At 45.5% G+C, this 21,093-nt stretch overlaps 1 protein-coding gene across 2 annotated transcripts in view; it reads left to right on the top strand.

The window, feature by feature from the left end:
• LBHD2 (LBH domain containing 2) overlaps positions 1 to 18,614 on the top strand; it is a 63,700-nt gene extending 45,086 nt beyond the window's left edge. Inside the window, exons 1-5 of one of the 2 annotated variants that reach the window (XM_083738888.1) lie at positions 3,083 to 3,195; positions 3,876 to 3,963; positions 7,995 to 8,184; positions 12,356 to 16,219; positions 16,377 to 18,614. In XM_083738888.1, coding sequence (XP_083595014.1) covers positions 3,877 to 3,963; positions 7,995 to 8,184; positions 12,356 to 12,426 — 348 coding nt within the window. In that variant the 5' untranslated portion in view covers positions 3,083 to 3,195; position 3,876 and the 3' untranslated portion in view covers positions 12,427 to 16,219; positions 16,377 to 18,614. Of the gene's footprint in view, positions 1 to 3,082; positions 3,196 to 3,875; positions 3,964 to 7,994; positions 8,185 to 12,355; positions 16,245 to 16,376 lie in introns of those variants that run through there. The other variant, XM_083738889.1, reaches the window with a different exon arrangement.
• Positions 18,615 to 21,093: the final 2,479 nt, after the last annotated feature.

Raw genomic sequence — 21,093 nt, 5'->3', positions numbered from 1 at the left:
AAAGTATAACCCGTCCTGCCATCTTGCGCCACAAAATCCCCCCTTTACGTGCAACGGAGCAGGGAAAAGAGAGGAGAATGGTCTAATTTAATCAGCACAGAAGCTGATTCATTCAGGCATCTGTTGTGGCTGTGGCATGCAGCATTCTCTGCTTTCCCCCTCCCAGACGGAGCCATTTGTCTTTCCTAATTTTGGGCATGTCTGCAGCAGCTGTTTCTTAAGGGATAGGTCCCGCAGTGAGCAGCTGGGATGCCAGTAGCATCTCATTACAGGCCCCGATCTGGTCTGCTCATGAGGTTTTTTGCCCTTGGAAAGTTAGTGCTGATCAGGATTCAGGCCCAGTTTATTAGCCCATATCAGACCTATGATTGCATCCAGGCACCAGCTCAGGACATGCACACAGCCTCTCTTGATGCAGATGTTACAGAGAAGTAGAGCTGGGTATCATTAGCATCCTGCTGACACCTTGACCTAAATCTCCTAATGATATGCTTCACAGAGTCCGTGGCAATGAACTGGATGCATATCAACATGGTGAGCAGCCCACGAGGCTTGACAGTAATTATTATTTGCCCTGAAAACATTTGCCTTCGGAATCAAAATGATTTTTTTTTCTACACTAGAATCTCACCAGTGCAGAATATTGCTCAGGAGAGTGGGTGGAGGGTGGGAGTAAAAATTGTGGGGCTTGGTAACTCTTATGATTACGTATACACATGAACGCCTGCTGTTTTGGTGCTGAATGAGGGTTTTTGTAGGGTAGGGCAGGAGGAAGAATGAATCTGGCCAAAGGGCCAGGTAGCTATCTCCCCCACACACCTTGTGGGCTGCATTTGACAGGCGGGTGGAGCCAGACACCTGTCATAGGGTGATTTATTTTAATTTTCATTCTTTGCCCACACGTGTCTTCAGAAGGCCCTTTCAAAGCTCTTATCTTGCCCAGCATTTTGAATAGGCCCTTGCAGGCACCGCCAATCAGCTGTTCACTAATGCTGGCAAAATGCCTTTCAGCTGAGTCAGAGTTTTACCTGCCCTACACTGGAGGCCGTGCAGCAGCAGCTCCTGGCCACAATGGCTATCTCCTACCTCTGCTGTCAGAGGCGTTATGCTTCTGAATACCAGTTGTTGAAAACAAGAGGCGGATTTAGGGCAGTGCACAGGGCGCTGAGCTGAGAGGGCACCTTCGGGAAGGAGTCGCGAGGGCTCTGGCGGGGCTCTGACTGCGTGCTCAGCTTTGGAAAGAAGACTAGAGGGCTCTTGGACCCTCCCAGAGCCTCGTGCCCCTTTCCCAAAACCTGGCACCTCGCTTACCCGGCTTTGGGAAGCAACAGAGGGGGCTTAAAGGTAAAGGGACCCCAGACCATTAGGTCCTGTGGTGACCAACTCTGGGGTTGCAGCGCTCATCTCGCTTTACTGGCCGAGGGAGCCGGCGGACAGCTGCTGGGTCATGTGGCCAGCATGACTAAGCTGCTTCTGGCGAAACCAGAGCAGCGCATGGAAACACTGTTTACCTTCCCACTGGAGCAGTACCTATTTATCTACTTGCACTTTGATGTGCTTTTGAACTGCTAGGTTGGCAGGAGCAAGGACTGAGAACAGGAGCTTACCCTGTCGTGGGGATTTGAACCACTAACCTTCTGATTGGCAAGTCCTAGGCTCTGTGATTTAACCCACAGCGCCACCCGCGTCCCGCAGAGAGGGGGCTTAGGGACTACCAAATTTTGGCCTCGCACAGGGTGCCGTATTACCAAGGTACACCGCTGCTAGAAACCACAAGAGGGGAGAATCGCTCTTGTGCTTAAGTCCTGCTAATGGGTTTCCCACAGGCATCTGGTAGGCCACTGTGAGAACAGGATGCTGGATGGGTCATTGGGCCAATCTGGTGAGCTCTTCTTATGTTCCTATGGTGTAGGGCAGGTGGGTGTGACTTGGACGAAGTGGCCTGGCAGGCCAAATGGAGAGCCCACAAGGCAAAGGTTCTCCACCTCTGGTGTAGGGGGAATGGTTGTCCTCCCCCCTGGTTGTCCTCTGCTCCTGAGGTTCAGCTACAGCAAGGGAACTTTTGCTTTATTTATTTTTATTTCAATATTTTTATTAATATTTTGTTAAGAGAATTTCATTTATGAGAAGACAGAGTGAGAAAAAGAAGAAAAAAGTGAGTGAGAATGAAAAAAGAAACAATAGTGTTACATTACCATACATTAATATACAGATATGTACCGTATGTTCTTATTATCCTAATACACATATACTTTTCGACAACCTAATATCTTCTGTGTCAACTCATTCCAAATAGCATTGTATTTGTCCAAAGAAAGTCTCTGTCTATAAGGTGTCTGCTCATTTGTTGCCAATGTTGTCATGCCATCCCGTTAGGGTGTGTAGAATCCATTTTCTCTCCCATTGTCAATTTCCATACAATGGGTATATAGTTCAAGAGCATATTCACCTCTGAAAATCTTACAAGCGTCCAGCACTTTCTCCTGAAACTTAGTAAGTGTGGGACAGAGTAAAAGCATATGTTTCAAAGAAGCAGTGTCCATGTAGCTTCAATCTCTTTCCTAGTGTAAGAGTTGACAGTTGCATTCCCTTGGGGGTCATCTGTTGGGGCCACGTATTGGTGGTGGATAGGGCTGAAGTCAAATGTCCGTGGAGCAGTTGAAAAATGCTGGCGAGGGGGAAAAAAAGACCCCAATAATGTGGGTGAAGATAACAATATGTTTGGCGTGGTAGGGCAGAACATTGCCTATCAGCAACACTACTAAAAATTTTTTACAGACTTGACCTTGACTCAGATTAAGTCCACGTCGACTGTGTATAATTGTCCTTAGCACAGAATTCACGTCTCGCTGAGGTCATTACCGCTTTCTGGAAGGGCGCCAGAGCAGGTGGGGAAGGAGACAGGTGTTGGCAAACTTAACCCCGAATGTGTTCCCTTGTAATGAAGTGAATGAGGCCGGGGGGGGGGGGGGGGAGAGAGAACTGACAGTTCACCTGTTTCATGAAACAATTGCTCCAGGCTGTTCCGTTGGGCAGAACCTCAAAACACCCTAGAATAGCATCAGCGTGCCTATGAATTCCAATCATACCTCATAAGGGTAGGATTCTTAAAGAGCTTTGCATAACAGAACCCAGACAGAGGAGCAACCATCTGGCAGAGCTGTGAGCAGGGCGGTTCAATAGCATTGGTGCAAGGTATTTATTCTGTGCTGAACAGTTCCCCCACAGTTCCATTAAATGGATCTACAGTTGTTATTATGCTGCTGGTGATGATTGATTGATTGATTGATTGATTGATTGCTCACTCTTCGCGCTGAGATCTAAGGATGGGACACAACCATTTGAACATACAACATTACTAACAGTTCGAAACAAATTATAGCCTCAAGAATAGAGTAGCATCTAAAAATATGCACCTCAAGTGTCAAAGGTTACTTCACTCGTATAGTGTAAATATAGATACATAAATTCTAAAGGGGCACAGAGTTTTATAATGTATATGTATATTGGGGTAGGAAATTCAGCTCAGTTCTTAACTTTAATGTTAAGTTCACCTCTCCAAATTTTGTTAATTTTTTTTTTACAAAAATGTATATACGTGGGGAAATTTTGCATACAGCGTTACGATGCATTAGGTGCAAGTACTTGCAACTATGTGTAAACTGGGGAGAGCTACATAACAAACATGCAAAAGCAATTTTTTTTGTGAGTTGCTGGGTTTTTTATAACGGAAAATGATGCAGAAATGTGGCAAGCTGAACTTTAGACTGGGAAAATGAGAGGCGGAAAGAAACTAGCGTTGACACATTTGGCCATCCCTCGATGTAGATTTTTAAATTGTGTGTGGAATTCATCCAAACCTCTCCTAATTGCAGCATGACGGAGGTGATGAACACCCGCGAACCTGTTATGGAGGAATTTACCTTGAGCCAGCCTGAGGAAGAAGGAGGCACCTCCAGCCAGGTAAATGTAGGCAAATTACACACCATGCTACAGCCAACTCATTTTATCTATTTAATGTTTGTCAAAAGTATTTAGCTTCCTGGAGCCACTGAGAAGAGCATGCTACATGTACACTGTATATATAAATAGAATTCTTTTAAAAAACGTTTTATAAGGAGTAGGACCCAGGCTTTCTTCTTTCCTTCTTTTGCTGTTCCTTTGAAGCCTGGGGCGAAATTCATGTCGGCTTCAATGGCAGCTAACAATGTTTCATCATAGCCCAGGCAGAGCAGTCAGCTGTGCAGCCACATCGACGCTAAGTGCATCAGTTAAGTGCATAAAACCGAAAAGGTATACCCAGGATCTACAGCAGGGATAGGGAACCTGTGGCCTTTCAGATGTTGGACTCCAACTCACATCAGCCTCTTTCAATGGTCAGGGATGGTGGGAATCATAGTCCAGAACATCTGGAGGGCCGCAGGTTACCCAGTCCTGATTTATGCATTGGAACGGTCAACACTTGGAATAGCTACCCCGTTCTGGCTGCAGCGTTTTTGGACAGCTGTTTTTGGACCTCTGCTTTAGAGACTGGAGAGCTGCTCTCTTTCCTGGCTGGCGTCCATTTACAGGGGATTAACATGCAAAATAATAAGGTGAGAATGATGCCATCAGAGCAATCCATACGCATCCCAAGGTGTTCCCCAAATGGACTTTTTTCAGACTGAGTTAATAACCACAGAGGTTTAGTAGGCCAGGCTTTTACCTGAGTCGAGACCTCAGTTTCCCCCCAGGACCTAACAGTAGTAACTCAATAAACTTCTGCAGCTTGATTTAAAAGCATCCACAGTTAAGTCTAATCCTACTCAGGGGTAGGCTTTAGGCAAGTGTGGATAGGATTGCAGTCTTAATGTCTTTAAAGCAGGGGTCAGCAGCCTTTTTCAGCTGTGGGCCAGCCCACTGTCCCTCAGACCATTTGGTGGGCCAGACTATATTTTTTTTGGGGGGGGGGGGAATGAACCAATTCCTATGCCCCACAAATAACCCAGAGATGCTTTTTAAATAAAAGGACACAGTCTACTCATGTAAAAACACGCTGATTCCTGGACCATCAGTGGGCTGGATTGAGAAGGCGATTGGGCCACATCTGCCCCCTGGTCCTTAGGTTGCCTACCTCCTTTAAAACAGCATACAGTTCTTTATAATAATTTATGCCTTTATGGAAGCCTTCTGTCAACCTGATGTTCTCTAGATGTTTTAGACTACATCAGCCACAGTCAGTTCATGTTCAGTAAACAAATGAATAAATAAGGATCCTCATTTGGAACTCATCCTTGTCCCCAGTGTAAATCCTATTATACACAGTGGAACTTACACCAAAGTAAATGCATGTAGAATTTCACTGTTACCATGCTAAGCATGTCTGCTCAAAAGTTAAGCCCAACTGAGTGTAAAGCATTGCAGAGATTTAAGTTTTTAATTAATTTGGGGTTTGGAACAAGGTACGAAAGGTATGAGCACTTCTTACCCAGATGTTGCCACAGATCTGGATGGCATCTTTTGGGGAATTATGTCTGATGCTAGAATATCACATGTTTCTTCACGCCTCTGATACTACTGGTAACAATTCCTATGCCAACTGTGTGAATTCTTCTCAATATGTGTTAGTTCTAGTAAATGTCAGAACTTGGATTGTGGTTTATATTTACTGGTAATTCTTAAGAGTTTAGGCAGCCTACTGGGAATTGTCATGAATGTATTGAGGTTTAACATTTATACGCCCATGGTGCGTGGCAAATTTCTTCTGCCAGCAAATGATGAGAATGAAGATGACATTTTGCTGAGAGCTGTCAGGAGGACTTGAAATTTACTGATAGACCTTCAAATATTTCTGACCAGTTCCTTCAGACCTCGGAAGAAACTCAAGAACTACAAGTAAATGTCACGATCCACTAAGTTTCTGGAACTTAGTGCAACAGAACATGTACACCCACACAGACATATTAACTTACTAAGTGTTTTTCTTCTTCTTACGGCTCTCTCCTTCAGTGGTACTTGGGTATAGAGGACTCATGTAGTCCTTCACAACAGAACGAGCTTTTATCATTTTGAGTGTTACACTTTAAAAAAAAAAAGGATTCTTGCTAACTGCATAGGCAGCTCTGAGATTGAGAATAGCTACCATTGCCACTCAACAGGTGGTCAGGCAGACGACACATATTTATTCAGGGCTGAGGCCAGAAATGTGCTCGAATGAATGAGGCATCTTTTCCCTTGCAGAGCTGCATTCATTCTCCTGAATAATATGATCCGACAAGTGGCATTGACAGCACCGAGATGAATGAGAAAGCATATAATGGTGGTGGCCTGGGACAGAGTGTCGTATCTAAATAAGTCCTACTCGGGGTAGACCCCTCAATGAGATCCATGGACTTGCATTAGTCATCAACTTGAATCAATGGATTCAACCATCCCTATTGATATTGATGGATTCATTTCAAGTATTTGCTACCTCCACTGTCGGAATGCTAGCTTACAAGATTCTTCTAGTTGGCCACTGTCAGAAGAGGATGCTGGAACTGATGTTCTAGCAGGCTCTTCTTATATTTCCAGCTATTTATTTATTTGGCTCACTGGCAATCCTCTCTGCACCTACCAAAATATATTTGTTAATTGAGCATACACCGTGCTTTGGGTTGGGGATTGTCACGCATTTTCACAGCGGGTTATTAAACACCAGTTGTTGTTGTTGTTGTTTGCATTGCGCCATATTCTTCCCCAGAAGGATGAGGCGTCAGTAGCAACGCATCACAGCAAACGACTGTTGCCCCAAGAAACCATGAATAACTCATAACGCAGCACAAAGGGTTGAAGATGAAGGTTTTGATTTAGTAGTTACCAGAGACCGAGTGTGAATGTTAAACCGCTTTTCCTTTTCAATTGCCTCCATGGCAACCATGTCTGGTCGGCAACTACTTTAGCCAGCAGGCAACATGGAGGCTGTGGGCGGAGGGACCCCTGGGTCTCGTTCCAATGAGAACGGCTTCAAATCATTAATTTGTAGAGAGGCAACCACATGGGTGCAAGGAAGGTTTTCTTTAAAACTCATTTTCTCAATGTTCTGGCATGTCTCAAGCTGACGTCTTCATCCTTGAGTGAAAAGGACTCCACATCCAAATTGAGAAAATAAACCTTTATCAGTTAAATCCACTCTCCTCCAGATTACTCTCCAGTAAAATAACTTTCTCAACAAGGCATACAGCCACAGGAAGACATTGCATTCAAACCTACTGGTCATGAAGTAGCTGCCCCTTCCACAAACAGGATAGGTATTTATTTATTTTAAAAGTAGGTGTTGTTAGGGCTTGCCGATCAGAAGGTCGACGGTTCGAATCCCCGCGATGGGGTAAGCTCCCGTTGCTCGGTCCCTGCTCCTGCCAACCTAGCAGTTAGAAAGCATGGCAAAGTGCAAGTAGATAAATAGGTACCACTCCCGCGGGAAAGTAAACGGCGTTTCCGTGCGCTGCTCTGGTTCGCCAGAAGCGGCTAAGTCATGCTGGCCACATGACCCGGAAGCTGTACGCCAGCTCCCTTGGCCAATAAAGCAAGATGACCGCCACAACGCCAGAGTTGTTCATGGCTGGACTTAACTGTCAGGGGTCCTTTACCTTTACCTTTAGAGGATGTTAAGACCTTTCTTCTTTTTTGAAATTTGGAAAATCAGCTTGTTAATGAATCTTTGCTATTGTCTTCAGCCATTTCAAATCCTTTTGGTGTGTGAAGCAGAAAATACAAATGGTTCTCAACTTCCACTCATTACTACGGAGCATGATCCACAGAAAATTCTCCTCCATGCGCCTCCTTGAGCTGAACAGGAGCTGCACAAGAACAACTCCCTTGCTTTTGTGTAGTTCACCTTCATTTTCATAGGCATGTCCTGATGAATTCCCCAGCGGGTCGATGCACCCGAGATCCAGACTTGTCTGCCCCTTGCTCTCTGTTGAGAAATGTCAAAAAATAATATATAATGTAAATGAAATGAAATATCACCTTAGGCTTTTCCAGAGGCACATGAAAAGTACCCCAAGCTGTCGAAAAGATTACCCTCCATTGTCGTAGAGCCATCCGAGACGGGGGATGTTGAAAGCGGAGAGCTTCGCTGGCCACCAGACGATCTGAAATCCATGGAGGACAAGAAGGCTCTCGCTGCGCAGAGGGCTCAACAGCAGAAAATGGATCTTGAAAGTATGGGTCATTTAATTTAACCTCTACCAGGGGGTGGGAGGGGAGCCTGAAACGACACTTTCAAAATGGCGGAAGGGTATGCCATGCCTATGTTGTGCAAAATCTCCTGTAAAAGAATATAACAAGCTGGTGCCTCTTCATTGACTGTCCCTAACTACTGCCCCTATTTGCTGCATTGATTAGTTGGTTGGTTGACTGTATTCATAGGTCGCTTTTTATAGGGCAAAGCTTCTTTCTTCACCCTTCAGAGTACAGTGGTACCTCAGGTCACATACGCTTCAAGTTACAGACGCTTCAGGTTACAAACTCCGCTAACCCAGAAATAGTACCTCGGGTTATGACCTTTGCTTCAGGATGAGAACAGAAACCGTGCTCCGGCAGCGCAGTGGCAGCGGGAGGCCCCATTAGCTAAAGTGGTGCTTCAGATTAAGAACAGTTTCAGGTTAAGAACAGACCTCCAGAACGAATTAAGTACTTAACCCAAGGTACCACTGTACTGAAGTAATAAAGTGACATAATCATAGAGTCAGAAAGGATCACGAGAGTCATCTAGTCCAACGCCTTGCAATGTAGGAATATTTTGCCCAAACCCACAACCCGGAGATTAAGAGTCCCATGCTCTTCCTGACTGAGCTATCCTGCTCTTTGTTTCTTTGCCCCTCAGAGACATGAAGTGCCATGGAACTTGCTTTGCACCTCGTGAGTCACGAAATGTTACAGAACCTCTTTTACTTCACCCTCAGAGGGCGACTGGAATTCATCCTTGCTCTTTCCTCAGGTGCAAGAGGCCCTGCTCTTCATCGGGGAGGAAGAAGAGCAACCTTCCTGGCTCCCCTCAGAATCCCACATGCCCCTTTGCCTCTGAAGCCACAGGGACTGTGTGTACAATCTGCCAATTTCTTGACATCCCTTCCCAGCTCTTTGAGAGCTGTGAGGCCTCCGGTCTTCCTTTCTGTGTCACCCTCCAAGCTGCTTATCTGAAGACCATGGGAATGCAGAAGTGGTCTTCTCCAAGTTTCCCTACCTTCTTTTAGAGTCCTCCCTGCAGGGGCACCATCTGGGGGGGGGCAGGCCCCCCAATATTTCCAAGGAGAAGCCTGCCCCCCTCTGAAAAGGATACAGCAGGATGAAGCATCTCCACCCCAGTGCGTCCCTTTGACAATCGCCAGAGTGCTTTCCTAGAAAGTTTTGTTGACTTCTGGCAACCTTGCTGAGGTAGATTAACTGGTGCTCTGAGGAAGGCCTCATCTGCACTCTATATTGCTATAAGGCTGTGTCACACCACTTTAAACAGCCATGGCTTCCCACAGAGCAACAGTTCCCAGACTTTTCCTGGGATGAGGAATTCATCGTTGTGTTACGGCATGAGCAGAGTGCAGACTGAATTATGTCATTGAACCATAGCTGTCAACGTCCCCCTTTTTTTAAGGGAAATTCCCTTATTCCAAATAGGATTCCTCACAAGAAAAGGGAAAGGTTGACAGCTATGCATTGAACACAGGACGTTGCTTGTAGAAGAAAATATGCCGGATAGTTGAGTAAGGTCAGTTTAATGGTTCTAGGGATTGCTCGTGCGTAAGTTGTCGCCACACCTGGCTGGGTTACCTGGGTGAACCCTTTCTGTCTGGACAGCCACCCATCCGTGGCTGTCTCAGTCGCTGGCAGAATCTGTCAGTGGGCATTTCTTGAACTTCTTCCAGCAAAGAAGTTCTTTGACGCCAAGTCTCCTCCTACTCTCCCTGTGCGGAAGTCTTCTGCGCAGGGAGGGTGTGGGCAGCGGAGGACCCGTGCTCTCTCCGCTGGTCTCCGGTGAAGAGTCCTGGAGCCTCCTCTCCGATTCCCCCATCTGCCCCCCTTCTCCACTGGTGTTACGCTGATTTCCTTCCCCAGCAGATGGGCTGCCTCTCTCCCTGATGGGACCCTCTCTGGCATCCCTCTGGAGCCTTCCCTCCGCCTCTAGCTCCGATGGCAGTTCCCTGACAGCCAGCAACAGTATATTTTTACTGACAGGTAGTAGAAGAACTCAAGGGACGCGGGTGGCGCTGTGGGTTAAACCACAGAGCCTAGGACTTGCCGATCAGAAGGTTGGTGGTTCAAATCCCCATGACGGAGTGAGCTCCCGTTGCTCAGTCCCAGCTCCTGCCAAACTAGCAGTTTGAAAGCACCTCAAAGTACAAGTAGATAAATAGGTACCACTCCGGCGGGAAGGTAAACGGCATTTCCGTGCACTGCTCTAGTTCATCAGAAGCGGCTTAAGTCATGCTGGCCACATGACCCGGAAGCTGTATGCCGGCTCCCTTGGCCAGTAAAGCGAGATGAGCACTGCAACCCCAGAGTCGACTGGACTGGACCTAATGGTCAGGGGTCCCTTTACCTTTAGCAGAAGAACAGTTCTCTAGCATTCCTAGGGTCCTCAGAGGTTTTGATCGCTTGTGTAGTTAAACACATTCAGGACTGTAGTAGAAAGGGGTCATATCTCGGTCTACCTCTCATTCCAGACTGGCAGTTTGCAGAATAGAGCGATGAAGTGTTTCCAGCAAAGCACCCTCACAGCAGCGACCCAAGACAGGAAGGTTAGGTTCCAGCCCACAGATTGTTGATAACACAAGACCACGTATACTCTCCTTAGAGCAGTTATTTGCCTCTGACACACCTCACAAGTTCATTGAGCTCGTGACCATGAGCTGCAGGTGCAAGACAAGAATGCTCATTTAACCATTTCTTGACTTCTCTCTCTGCAAGGATGCGCTTATGCACCACTCTGACACATTGAACCACTTTGGGAATTGCAATTCCGCAAGGGGATTAGGGCAGTCTCCTAACAACAGTCCCAGGATTCCTTAGGGGAAGCCATGACTGTTTTAGGGTACAGCAGCACCTCGGCTTACATAACCCTCTGGTTACGTAAACTCCATGTTACAAAAGCGGCAAACCCGGAAGTATCGGACGAGGTTTTACCGCATGCGCATGTCCAGAAGCAGCCTGCCGCTGCGCACATGCGCAGAACAGTGATCCTCAGGTTGCAGAAACCTTGTTGAAATCAAGCCTTGTCAGAGGAATGTGCCACTTTGCTAGGCACCGGCTGATTTCCTTATTGACCTCCCCGCTGCGACTCCCGGCAGGAAAACAGGCGAGGTCTCTTATCGGCGATCCTTCTCAGACGTAAGAAGAACACACCATTCCTTTCCCCCTCTGCCCTGCTATCCCTAGGGAGGGGAAAGAGACAGACAGAAATATATTTACATTGCTTTATTTCTGTCTTTTGCAGCAGTACAGAGAAACATGTCTGCACTCAACAGCAGAGAGAATATACTCCTGCCATGTACTTCCACTACAGGTCATATAACACACACTGAGCTAACATCCGGTGCTCAGTACAGTGAATGGACTGCCCCCTTGTTCCCATGGTAACAGTCACAAACATCAACATCCTGTTTCCAACAATCTGCAGCTGCTGCTCGCTGCTGCATTGGTCCTTTTTGGTAACAGGGATCCCACCGGACCTCCGGAACGGATCCCGTTCACAACTGGAGGTACCAATGTACTGTGGACACTTGGGTTGCGAACGTGATCCATGCAGGATGCACGTTCGCAGCCCACAACGGTGCGTCTGCGCATGTGTGGGTTGCGATTTGGTGCTTCTGCGCATGCGCAAAGCGTGATTTAGCACTTCTGCACATGCGCAACCGCCGAAACCTGGAATTAACCCGTTCCAGTACTTGCGGGTTTCGGCGCGTCCGTAACCCAAAAAAACGCAACATGAAACGTCTGTAACCCGAGGTATGACTGTACTATGATGTTGATTTAAATGTGTAGTGCAGACGAGGTCTCCATATAAGACAGCTTTCTGTGTTCCTATGAAGGGGTAGATGACATGAGTATTATTATCCCTTTGGAGCTGTATCTTCGTACTTTTGTCATTCCCGGAGGTGACACTTTGTAGTTTACATTTTTGATACCCCCTCCCTTTTGTTCCATTGACACTTTTAAAAAACAAATGGATTAATTTAAAAAAGAGAAAGGGGTAGATAAAGTCAAGGACCAGTATCTTGACAGTGCTGCAAGAGTGTTGATCTTAGCATGAAATAGGGACTGCTTCAGGCGGCTGAATGTTGCAGACGAGTGAAAGTTCATCTGAAACTAAACAGCCAGTAAACGTTTTCTCCTCCAGGTGCTTCGCCACATCAGGACATGGGAGACAGTACAGAATCCGCTGAAACCAGAACTGAAGATGATGACTGAGGAACTTCATTCAGTGGGCCAGAAGTCGGAGATTTGGTGTGAACTTAATCAGAAAGCTAGCATATTCTGAAGACATGTCAGAGTGATCTATTTAAAAGGGTTTTTTTCCTTTAAAAAAAAAATTAAGTTAGTATGTGACCAGAAATTTGTAGGCTTTAGAACTGTTCCTCTCAAAAAGTTTACCTTTTCAGGCTGGCGTTCATATCATTTAAATCTCCTTTGGGAGGAAGCGGATCGCATTGCGGAAATACATTCCAGTGATTATTAAAGTAAACACGAAACATGTAAACTAAACATGAGCAAGCTGAATTTGTTGCAGTTAGCACTTTTAAATGAAATTGCCTTGTTCGAGTAAGGCTACGATCAGCAATCCGTGGCAATGCGAAAAGGGTTTGCATGGCTACAGAAGTCTTTAAATCTATTAAGCCTCTCTTCTCTTAGCCATTTAAAAACTAGCACTGTGATATTATGGATAATTGATGTAATATAATGGCACCATTTGACTTTGTACCTTTTTTTTTTTTTGTATAGAGACACGAGCTTAACTTTTGAATCTGGGCTATATAGAATATTTAGGACTGCCTTTTAAGTGGCGCAGAACAAGGGAAATATACCTAATCCCACTGCCCAATTTCTCTTTTTGTGTGCAAATCAAAATGAACCAGCCTTTTACTGACACAGTGTATTTTAAAGACAACGAAACAAAAGTTTAAGGAGTTCTTTATCAGTGTGCATTTACTAGGTGTTCACCAGTGCTTGTGAATCGAATCAGTTCTGTGTTAGTTTGCTTGGCTGGGCTTTGCTTACAACTTGTGCAAGCGATGCTCTCGTGGTTCAAATTCTGCCGCGGTGTAACTGAGCGCCCCCTGCCAAACCAGGGGAACAATTGCTGCTATTTACATCAAGGTCGAATTTACTCCAGGGTGTTGATAGGAAATATTGTTGCTATTTTTATGACATTTTAAATATACAAATATATATATCTATACACACACACATATATAATTATAGATATATACACCCTGCTGACTTTTTTACATACATTTTTGGGGTCTCAAGACTGGCTGGAACAGGTAAAGGGGTGCATCTTTTGCCTAATTAGTACTGTCCCTCACACCATAATGTCTTATTTTGACTATTTAGTCTGCTGAGGGTTTTGTGCGTGTGCGTGGCCAGGTCTGAGGTGTTAGTACAGGGGGAGGAAAACCTCAGGCCCCGGGGGTTGAATGTGTCTCTCCAGGACTCCCTGTCCCTGCTGCCCTCGGGACTCTCACTAGGCCACGCCCCTAACCCCAGAGGCCACGCCCCTCCCTGGCCTTGATCCGTGGCCTCCTCAAGTGCTTTTGCCTGGCTTGAACTGTGACAATGCCTCTTGCTTGAAGACAGAGAGCTGTGGCTGCAGGAACCTCTGACTTTTGTGTGTGGCTGGAATGTATTATTATTATTATTATTATTATTATTATCATTATTTATTCCATTTATACACTGCCAAAGATCCCAGGGCGGTGTACAACATTAAGAAGACATTTTACAGAGCACAATAATGAAAACATAATAAAAAGCATAACAACAGACAGGATCATACTAAAACAGTCATAATAACAGTCCACCTACTCCACAGCTTTAACAGCCCATAGATTATTCAGTGGGTAAAAAGGATTGTTTTTCCTGGCGCCTAAAGACATGTGATGATGGTGCCAGGCAGGCCTCTCTGGGGAGAGCATTCCACAATCGGAGCCACCATAGAAAAGGCCCGTTCTCATGTTGCCTGCTATTTGAAAGTAAGAGTCACATATCCACTGGATTTCTGCCTCTGGTACCATCCACCACCACCATTCGAATGTTCCCTGTGAGGATATGCAGCCAATGGGTTGAAAAAGGTTCCCTAAATTGGCGGGTGCCATGAACAGAGCCACTGATACTAGCAGCCTTATCTGCACCGTAAGCTTAAGCTGGCACAAGAGTTCTGTGTACTGTAGTTTTATGAGTGACGCCTAGTAATCTCCTAATTGTCAGCCCTCTCATCAAGCCACAGTTCCCAGGATTCTTTGGGAGGGAAGCCATGACAGTTTGACTGGGGTGAAGCTGATAGAGGTTTGTATGGTGTGTGCTTTGACAGAGGAGTCCAGTTGCCCCTCATTCTTGCCCTCATTTTGATGTCGCAAGGCGATGACCCTCCCCACAATCTGTTTCAGCAAGAAGGACCTATCATTCTCAATGTACTGTTGATCTAATATTTTGAAAACCTTTGATGACCAAAGTTCTCCAGGACATGGTGGAAACCAAAGTTCACTCTTTATGTGCTTGGGTACGGGGGAATCAAACGCTAAAGAAAATGTAATCCTCTGCAAATGATGGGCCTAAGTCAGTCATGTCTATTCCTTTCAATAGATCTATGTATGACTAACATTGCACACAACCCAACGTCTTTTCCTCAGTCATCCTTTCGTGCTTCCCCCCATTTTTGCATCACTTGCTTCTCTGCCTCCCCCCTTTCAATGACAGACCCTGAAAAATAAGGCTGAAGACATATCTGACATTGTAAGTGTAGCAGGCGATTTAATAGCATCTCCAGTCCTCTGTGTAAACAGCTTTTTCTTCCCACCAGAGGCGGTTTAATAACAATCCTCTGTATGAAGTTTTTTTTTCTCCCACCTCTCTTGAAAACCCACATATGAAGGGTTTTTTTTAGAGTGCTTTAGCTGGAATTGATGAAGGCTGTCATGGAAGGGTACCTATTGGCTAGTTCCTGTAACATCACCAACTCTCCCAATAGTGGCTTTTAAGTGGGCTTGGGTTTTTTTTAAAGTAAGATGAAGAATTAACACATATGTCCATAGACATGTGCACAAATGTGCATCTGCTGCTTTTTCTTTTTTTAAGGGATAACTCAGTTTACAGAGTTAGGCTCCACCCTGGTGTGACTGCTCTTAAAATGCTGCTGCTTCTCTGTTCATCCTATACTGAATATACAGTGCTCAAACTCTGTTATATATTGTGCAACAGAATAAAGCAGGCCAGTTGAACAAACTCACAGAACCAGGGTTTTCTAGTCTCCGAACTTTGGAGTTACCAAATTCTAGATTTTTCTACTGGTAAGTGATACAGGCTAATATTGCTCCTGGCTCCTTTCCAAAATGTCTTACGGACTTGACATTTTCTCCCCAGCGCATGGGGAACTTATTGAGATATTTGACCAACAAATGCTTTAATAAGACAGTTTTTTATACATTCTTAGTAGCTGGATTTTAATATACTTACTTAAAGACTTCTGTGCAGTAGACGTTTTAGTAGTAGAGGGGAAAGAAACATTTTCTCCATTAAAGCAACCTTAGTGTGTAAAGGTGTGGTTTATTTTGGGGGCACTGAAGGTTGGTGTGCCCCCACCCTTTAAAAAATAAAGTAGTTGTCCTGGGAAACAATATGTTAAATTCAGTTGAATTTTGCATTTTTATTGTCACCAAATGACCTTTTGGGCTGAATGTGTTTTGCCAAAGAATATCTGGAACCCCCAGCTTATAGTGTAATTGTTCAGGAGTGTCTCAGAGGCCTCCTTGGTACCTGACAGTTCTCTCCTGTCTTTTTTTTCACCAGTTGCTCTGAATAACTTTGCACTGACCAAAAATAAATGGGGAAATACAACATATCAGAATATCCCTCCAACCACCAATTTGGTCCATGTACGCCCTGTGGGAAAAGCATTGTACAGTATTCCCGGGGGGGCCAAAGTATTGACCCTTGGAAGACATCCTTCCACCTGCCTCATCTGTGCACAACCTCTGCAATCTTGCATGTGGCTTGAAACAAGAATGATCTAAGTCAGCCTTTCTCAACCTGTGGGTCCCCAGATGTTGTTGAACTACAACTCCCATCACCCCTAGCTAGCAAGGCCAGAGCTCAGGGATTATGGGAGTTGTAGTCCAACAACATATGGAGACCCACAGGTTGAGAACTGCTGATCTAAGCCAAGGAGGGGCAGCCCGTGGCCCCCCAGACTCCAACTCCCATCCGCCCCAAGCATAGCATGGCCATTAGTCAGGCACGGTGGGAGTTGTAGTTCAGTAACGCCAGGCAGGCCACAGGTTCCCCATCTCTGCTCTAAGTTATTTGCAACCTTCCTGTGCTTAAGGAGGTACAGGGGTTTGAAAGACCAGCATCCTTGTGCGACCACCATAGGAGGCATTCATTTCAAGAGCTTCTTCAGGCATCTCGCTCCCTCAAAGCCTTCTCCCCATTATTTCAAGGGGTTGCGTGACTTTGTGGGGAAGCACCTGCAGGCATGCGAAGTTGTAAAGCGTGGGTCTTTTCCTGGATTTGCGTGCTACACTGTTGTTGTTCTTAAAGAAGAGAATATAGCCGTGCTTGTCAACAAGAATGCATCTCAGCGCAGCCTTGGGAGCCATGGATGTGTTTAAGCAGTGAGGCTTGGAGCTGCTTAGCAATCTTGAGAGCAGGGTCTCCAAAGCTCCACAATACTCCACTCCCATTTCCCTTTCGATACTTGGCTTGTTCAAGGAGGCATCACTTTAGCAAATGAGACGTGATTCAGAAGAGGGGGACACTGGAGTCGGCTGTTTCTTAGGTGAGGTTCACTTCCAAAGTAAATTAAGAGCTTACCATCAGCAACATGAGCAGAGTAAGAGGGACGCGAGTGGCGCCGTGGTCTAAATCACTGAGCCTCTTGGGCTTGCCGATCAGAAGGTCGGCAGTTCAAATCCCCACGACGGAGTGAGCTCCCGTTGCTCTGTCCCAGCTCCTGCCAACCTAGCAGTTTCAAAAGCACACCAGTACAAGTAGATAAAGAGGTACCGCTGCGGCGGGAACGTAAATGGCGTTTCTGTGCGCTCTGGTTTCCGTTAACAGTGTCCCATTGCACCAGAAGCGGTTTAGTCATGCTGGCCACATGACCTGGAATGCTGTCTGTGGACAAACACTGGCCCCCTCGGCCTGAAAGCGAGATGAGTGTCACAACCTCATAGTTGCCTTTGACTGGACTTAACCGTCCAGGGGTCCTTTACCTTTGCCTTTTTATAAGAGGACAGTCCAGTGCTTGTAAATCCAAATAGCCTGCATTTCCTCTCTAACGCGTAAAAGAAAACCCTGCTATATGCATTTAGCAAATTAATAGCTTCTGACCCTCAGCCAGTTAAAATCAGTGGTGTGACTCAGAGTGCAAACCTACACGTTTACCCAGAGAGATGTCCAACTGTGTTCAGTAGGGCTTTCTCCCAAGTAAGTGTACATAGGTTTATAGATTAATCCCCATTAAAACCAATCGGTAATGATGTAGAACTTCATCAGAACTGTCACTTCTTCTCCCTGACCTAGAGTGGGTAGGTGGAGCACACCTTACCTGCCTGCCCACCAGCACACCTGCTCCAGCTCCAGCCCCCATGCCCTGGTTGTTGATGACAGGGTATGACTTTTTAATGGGGGATCACATCCTGCAATCCATACATGCATAGGCTCAGATTGCTTGGCCAGTTTGCCAGAATTGGCCTGAGTCACTGCTCAGTTCGAATGGGTTTACCTTAATGTATTTCCCCCCTTCTCTTGAAGAAAATGCATGAGTATAGGATCTATTTCTTTGCAGTTTCCTGCGTTCAGGGTGGCACAGAACACCCTTCTCATATTTTACCCCTCCAGGGCACAGTTAATGTACTGATCCTGGACTTAAATGTTTTATCTCTTAAGTATTTTTCTTTTTTTACCTCCCTCTCAGTGAGAAGTAGTGGAAGATCTTGTGCAAGGAATTGAGAAGAGGAAGAGGGGGAACTGTTTAGGAAAACAAATCTTTTATTGAAATCGCATATATCACATTGTTTTATCAGTGGTGTTGTCATGTCTGATAAACCTAATGGTGGTTCCTGTATTATTATTTTTGCTTCTAGATAAAAATGCTTTGTAGAAACTTTAAAAAATGAGAAGAAAATCCCCCTTGAGATGTTTGATCATATTTTTGTAGTATATTACATGCAGTGCATTTTTTTTTAAGGGTGGGGGGAGATTTTATGGAATAATATATTGTTGAAACCTGCTCCTTTGTAGTTCTTTCATTTTTTTGTAAATTGCCATCTGTATATAACCTTCAACAATTGTGTGGCCTGTAGACGTATTTGGTCAATTAAAAAGCCTACAATGGAGCTGATTTGATGAGCTGGTATAATAAACATTTCTTTTAAAAAAAATGATATTTTTTAAAAAGATTTATTTCCACTTTCCTCACCCCACAAGCTGTTCTGGGAGTCCTCCCAACCTCTCCTCAGAGCAACCCCCCCCCCAAAAAAGGAGCTCGCTCCCCACATTGCTGCAGTGGTGTAGCGTGGGTTGCCAGCACACAGGGCTACACAGAGGTGGGGTGGGAGGGAGAGAAACAGACAGAGTACGCATGCTCATTCAACTGCCTAACAGCATCCACATCACCCAGGAGATCACAGCCGCAGAGATAAGAAGAGTTGTTCCATTGTCTGGAGTGGTTACTTCCTGGTTCCCATGGAGAAGCCGTTTTCAACAGAACCCAGCAACAGAAGTGTCATGAACGAGCCAGCTCCCAGGAAAGGTTTGCAGCCAGCTGGAAAAAGCAGCCAGGAACAGAGAGGGTTAAATGCTAGGCAGGCTGCGCATCGGCTAGTGCCAATTCCCCCGCCCCTTGGAATGCCAGTTGACAAGGGAATGGCTGAGAGCGGGCAGAACCCAGCCAATGCTCTCAAGAAGTGCAAACTGGCATAAACAGAGAAGGAAGCAGTTTGTCAGAACGGGAAGAGATTGGAGCTGAGACAATCCCTCCTAAGAGTAAGCTAAGGGGAGGGCTGTTAAACTGGAAACAAATCAAGAGGTGCAAAGTGAGAAAGTTCAATATCTTCTGTAACTGGAAGGAATCTTCAGAAGGGTCATCGTGATACGGGAGGCTGTGTTAGAGCCGTACAGAGCTATCTGTTGTTTTGGCAATAAATCATCCTTTTGCACTTACTGTGTGATCAAGCCGGGGACTGGACTCCTGACACAAAGTGTGCAGCACCGGATGTTGAAATTTTGTGCCCCCTAACAATTTTGCGGCTGGGGCAACTGTCCCATGCCCCTCCCCCTATGCTGGGCATGCTAAACTGGCATTGCTGGACTCCTGGACATACAATGTTATTTTTATTTCAAAGGTCTTAACATGTGGGGCACAGCTCTCCCACCTAGAAATAGGCTTACCCCTTCTTTGCTGCCGCCCCAGTTTATTATTATTATTTTATGGTGCTGCCGCTGGTAGCTACATTTGGGGACTGAAACCCACAGTGCTTTTTTTTGAAAAAAGCCAAGGCAAATTCTTAATCTGTCCTCGTGTCTCAGACACATTGAGAAAGAGCTTGTCCTTTCCATTTTAAGGGACATGCACCTATTTTTAAACTTTTCAAAATCAGCACACTACATGAGATTGTGCCGGCATATTAGGAAGTCTATTAATTCTGACAGCCTATGAAAGGAAGCCAAATCTTAACCTTCTCTTTTAAAAAAAGAGGGAAAAAAGGATTACAACAGTTTAGACTCCCCCCACCGCTTAATGAATGAACTGGTAATTAAATTTATGAATCATACAAAATACCAACCAGCTTCTCCCATATTATTAGACATATGCACTACTTTTGGGTGCTAATATACTTAAACTTATGGGACGTGGGTGGCGCTGTGGGTTAAACCACAGAGCCTAGGACTTGCTGATCAGAAGGTCAGCGGTTCGAATCCCCACGACAGGGTGAGCTCCTGTTGCTCGGTCCCAGCTCCTGCCCACCTAGCACGTCAAAAACGGCTTAGTCATGCTGGCCACATGACCCGGAAGCTGTACGCCGGCTCCCTCGGCCAATCAAGCGAGATGAGCGCCGCAACCCCAGAATCGTCCACGACTGGATCTGAGAGTCAGGGGTCCCTTTACCTTTACCTTTTATGCTTAAACTTAAAATAAACTGCAGATATTGCTAGGGGGCAGGGGACTGACTTGCGCTCAGCTAATACAAAGTCCAAATATTACTTCCCTGTTCTCCTTAAAGTAGCGTTACTGGACCTATTAGATGTCAGGGTCAGAAAGAGTGAGTGAACTTGCTTTTTCTCTTGTGTTTTTTCTTGCCCCATAAAGCCAACCCACACAGTCCCATCAATGCTAATGATCATTTCACTGCAGGGGAACAGAAACAGCCCATGGGCACGACAGTTCTCTGACTCTCTCTGGTAAGTGTGAGCATTTCTGTCTAAACACACAACCAACATTTTTTTTCTCATCCTCTGGGACTGATCAAGACTTTGACTCTTCTATGTGGAAGCATATAGTGAAGTCATTTGGCTTGCAGGCAAGGCTATTTTGATCACTTCCTGTCCTTTTCATGAGGAAAAATGCAGTAATCAGAAAAGCAGCCAAACAGCTCCTTGTGCTGATGTAGCAAATCACTTTTTTAGACTTCTTTCCGAATCACTTTGGGAACAAGGCAGGGAGACATTAGCTCTGTGTGTGTGTTCAGTGCTGGAGAGGGAGGAAGGGCTGAGACACACGCCTCTTTGTCCTCTTTGGAATTCATCTAGGATCTCACCGATGAATAAGCCACTTTATTTAACTTGGAGTCTGACTAAAAATAGGTACGAGTTCCTTAGACCTTATTTCATCTGCTGGTTCCTGACACATTTCCCCCGCTT

The sequence above is a fragment of the Podarcis gaigeae genome, assembly GCF_964106915.1.
Source record: "Podarcis gaigeae genome assembly, chromosome: 1".
In the NCBI taxonomy this organism is placed as follows: Eukaryota; Metazoa; Chordata; class Lepidosauria; order Squamata; family Lacertidae; genus Podarcis; species Podarcis gaigeae.
This window is presented reverse-complemented; position numbering and strand designations above follow the sequence as displayed.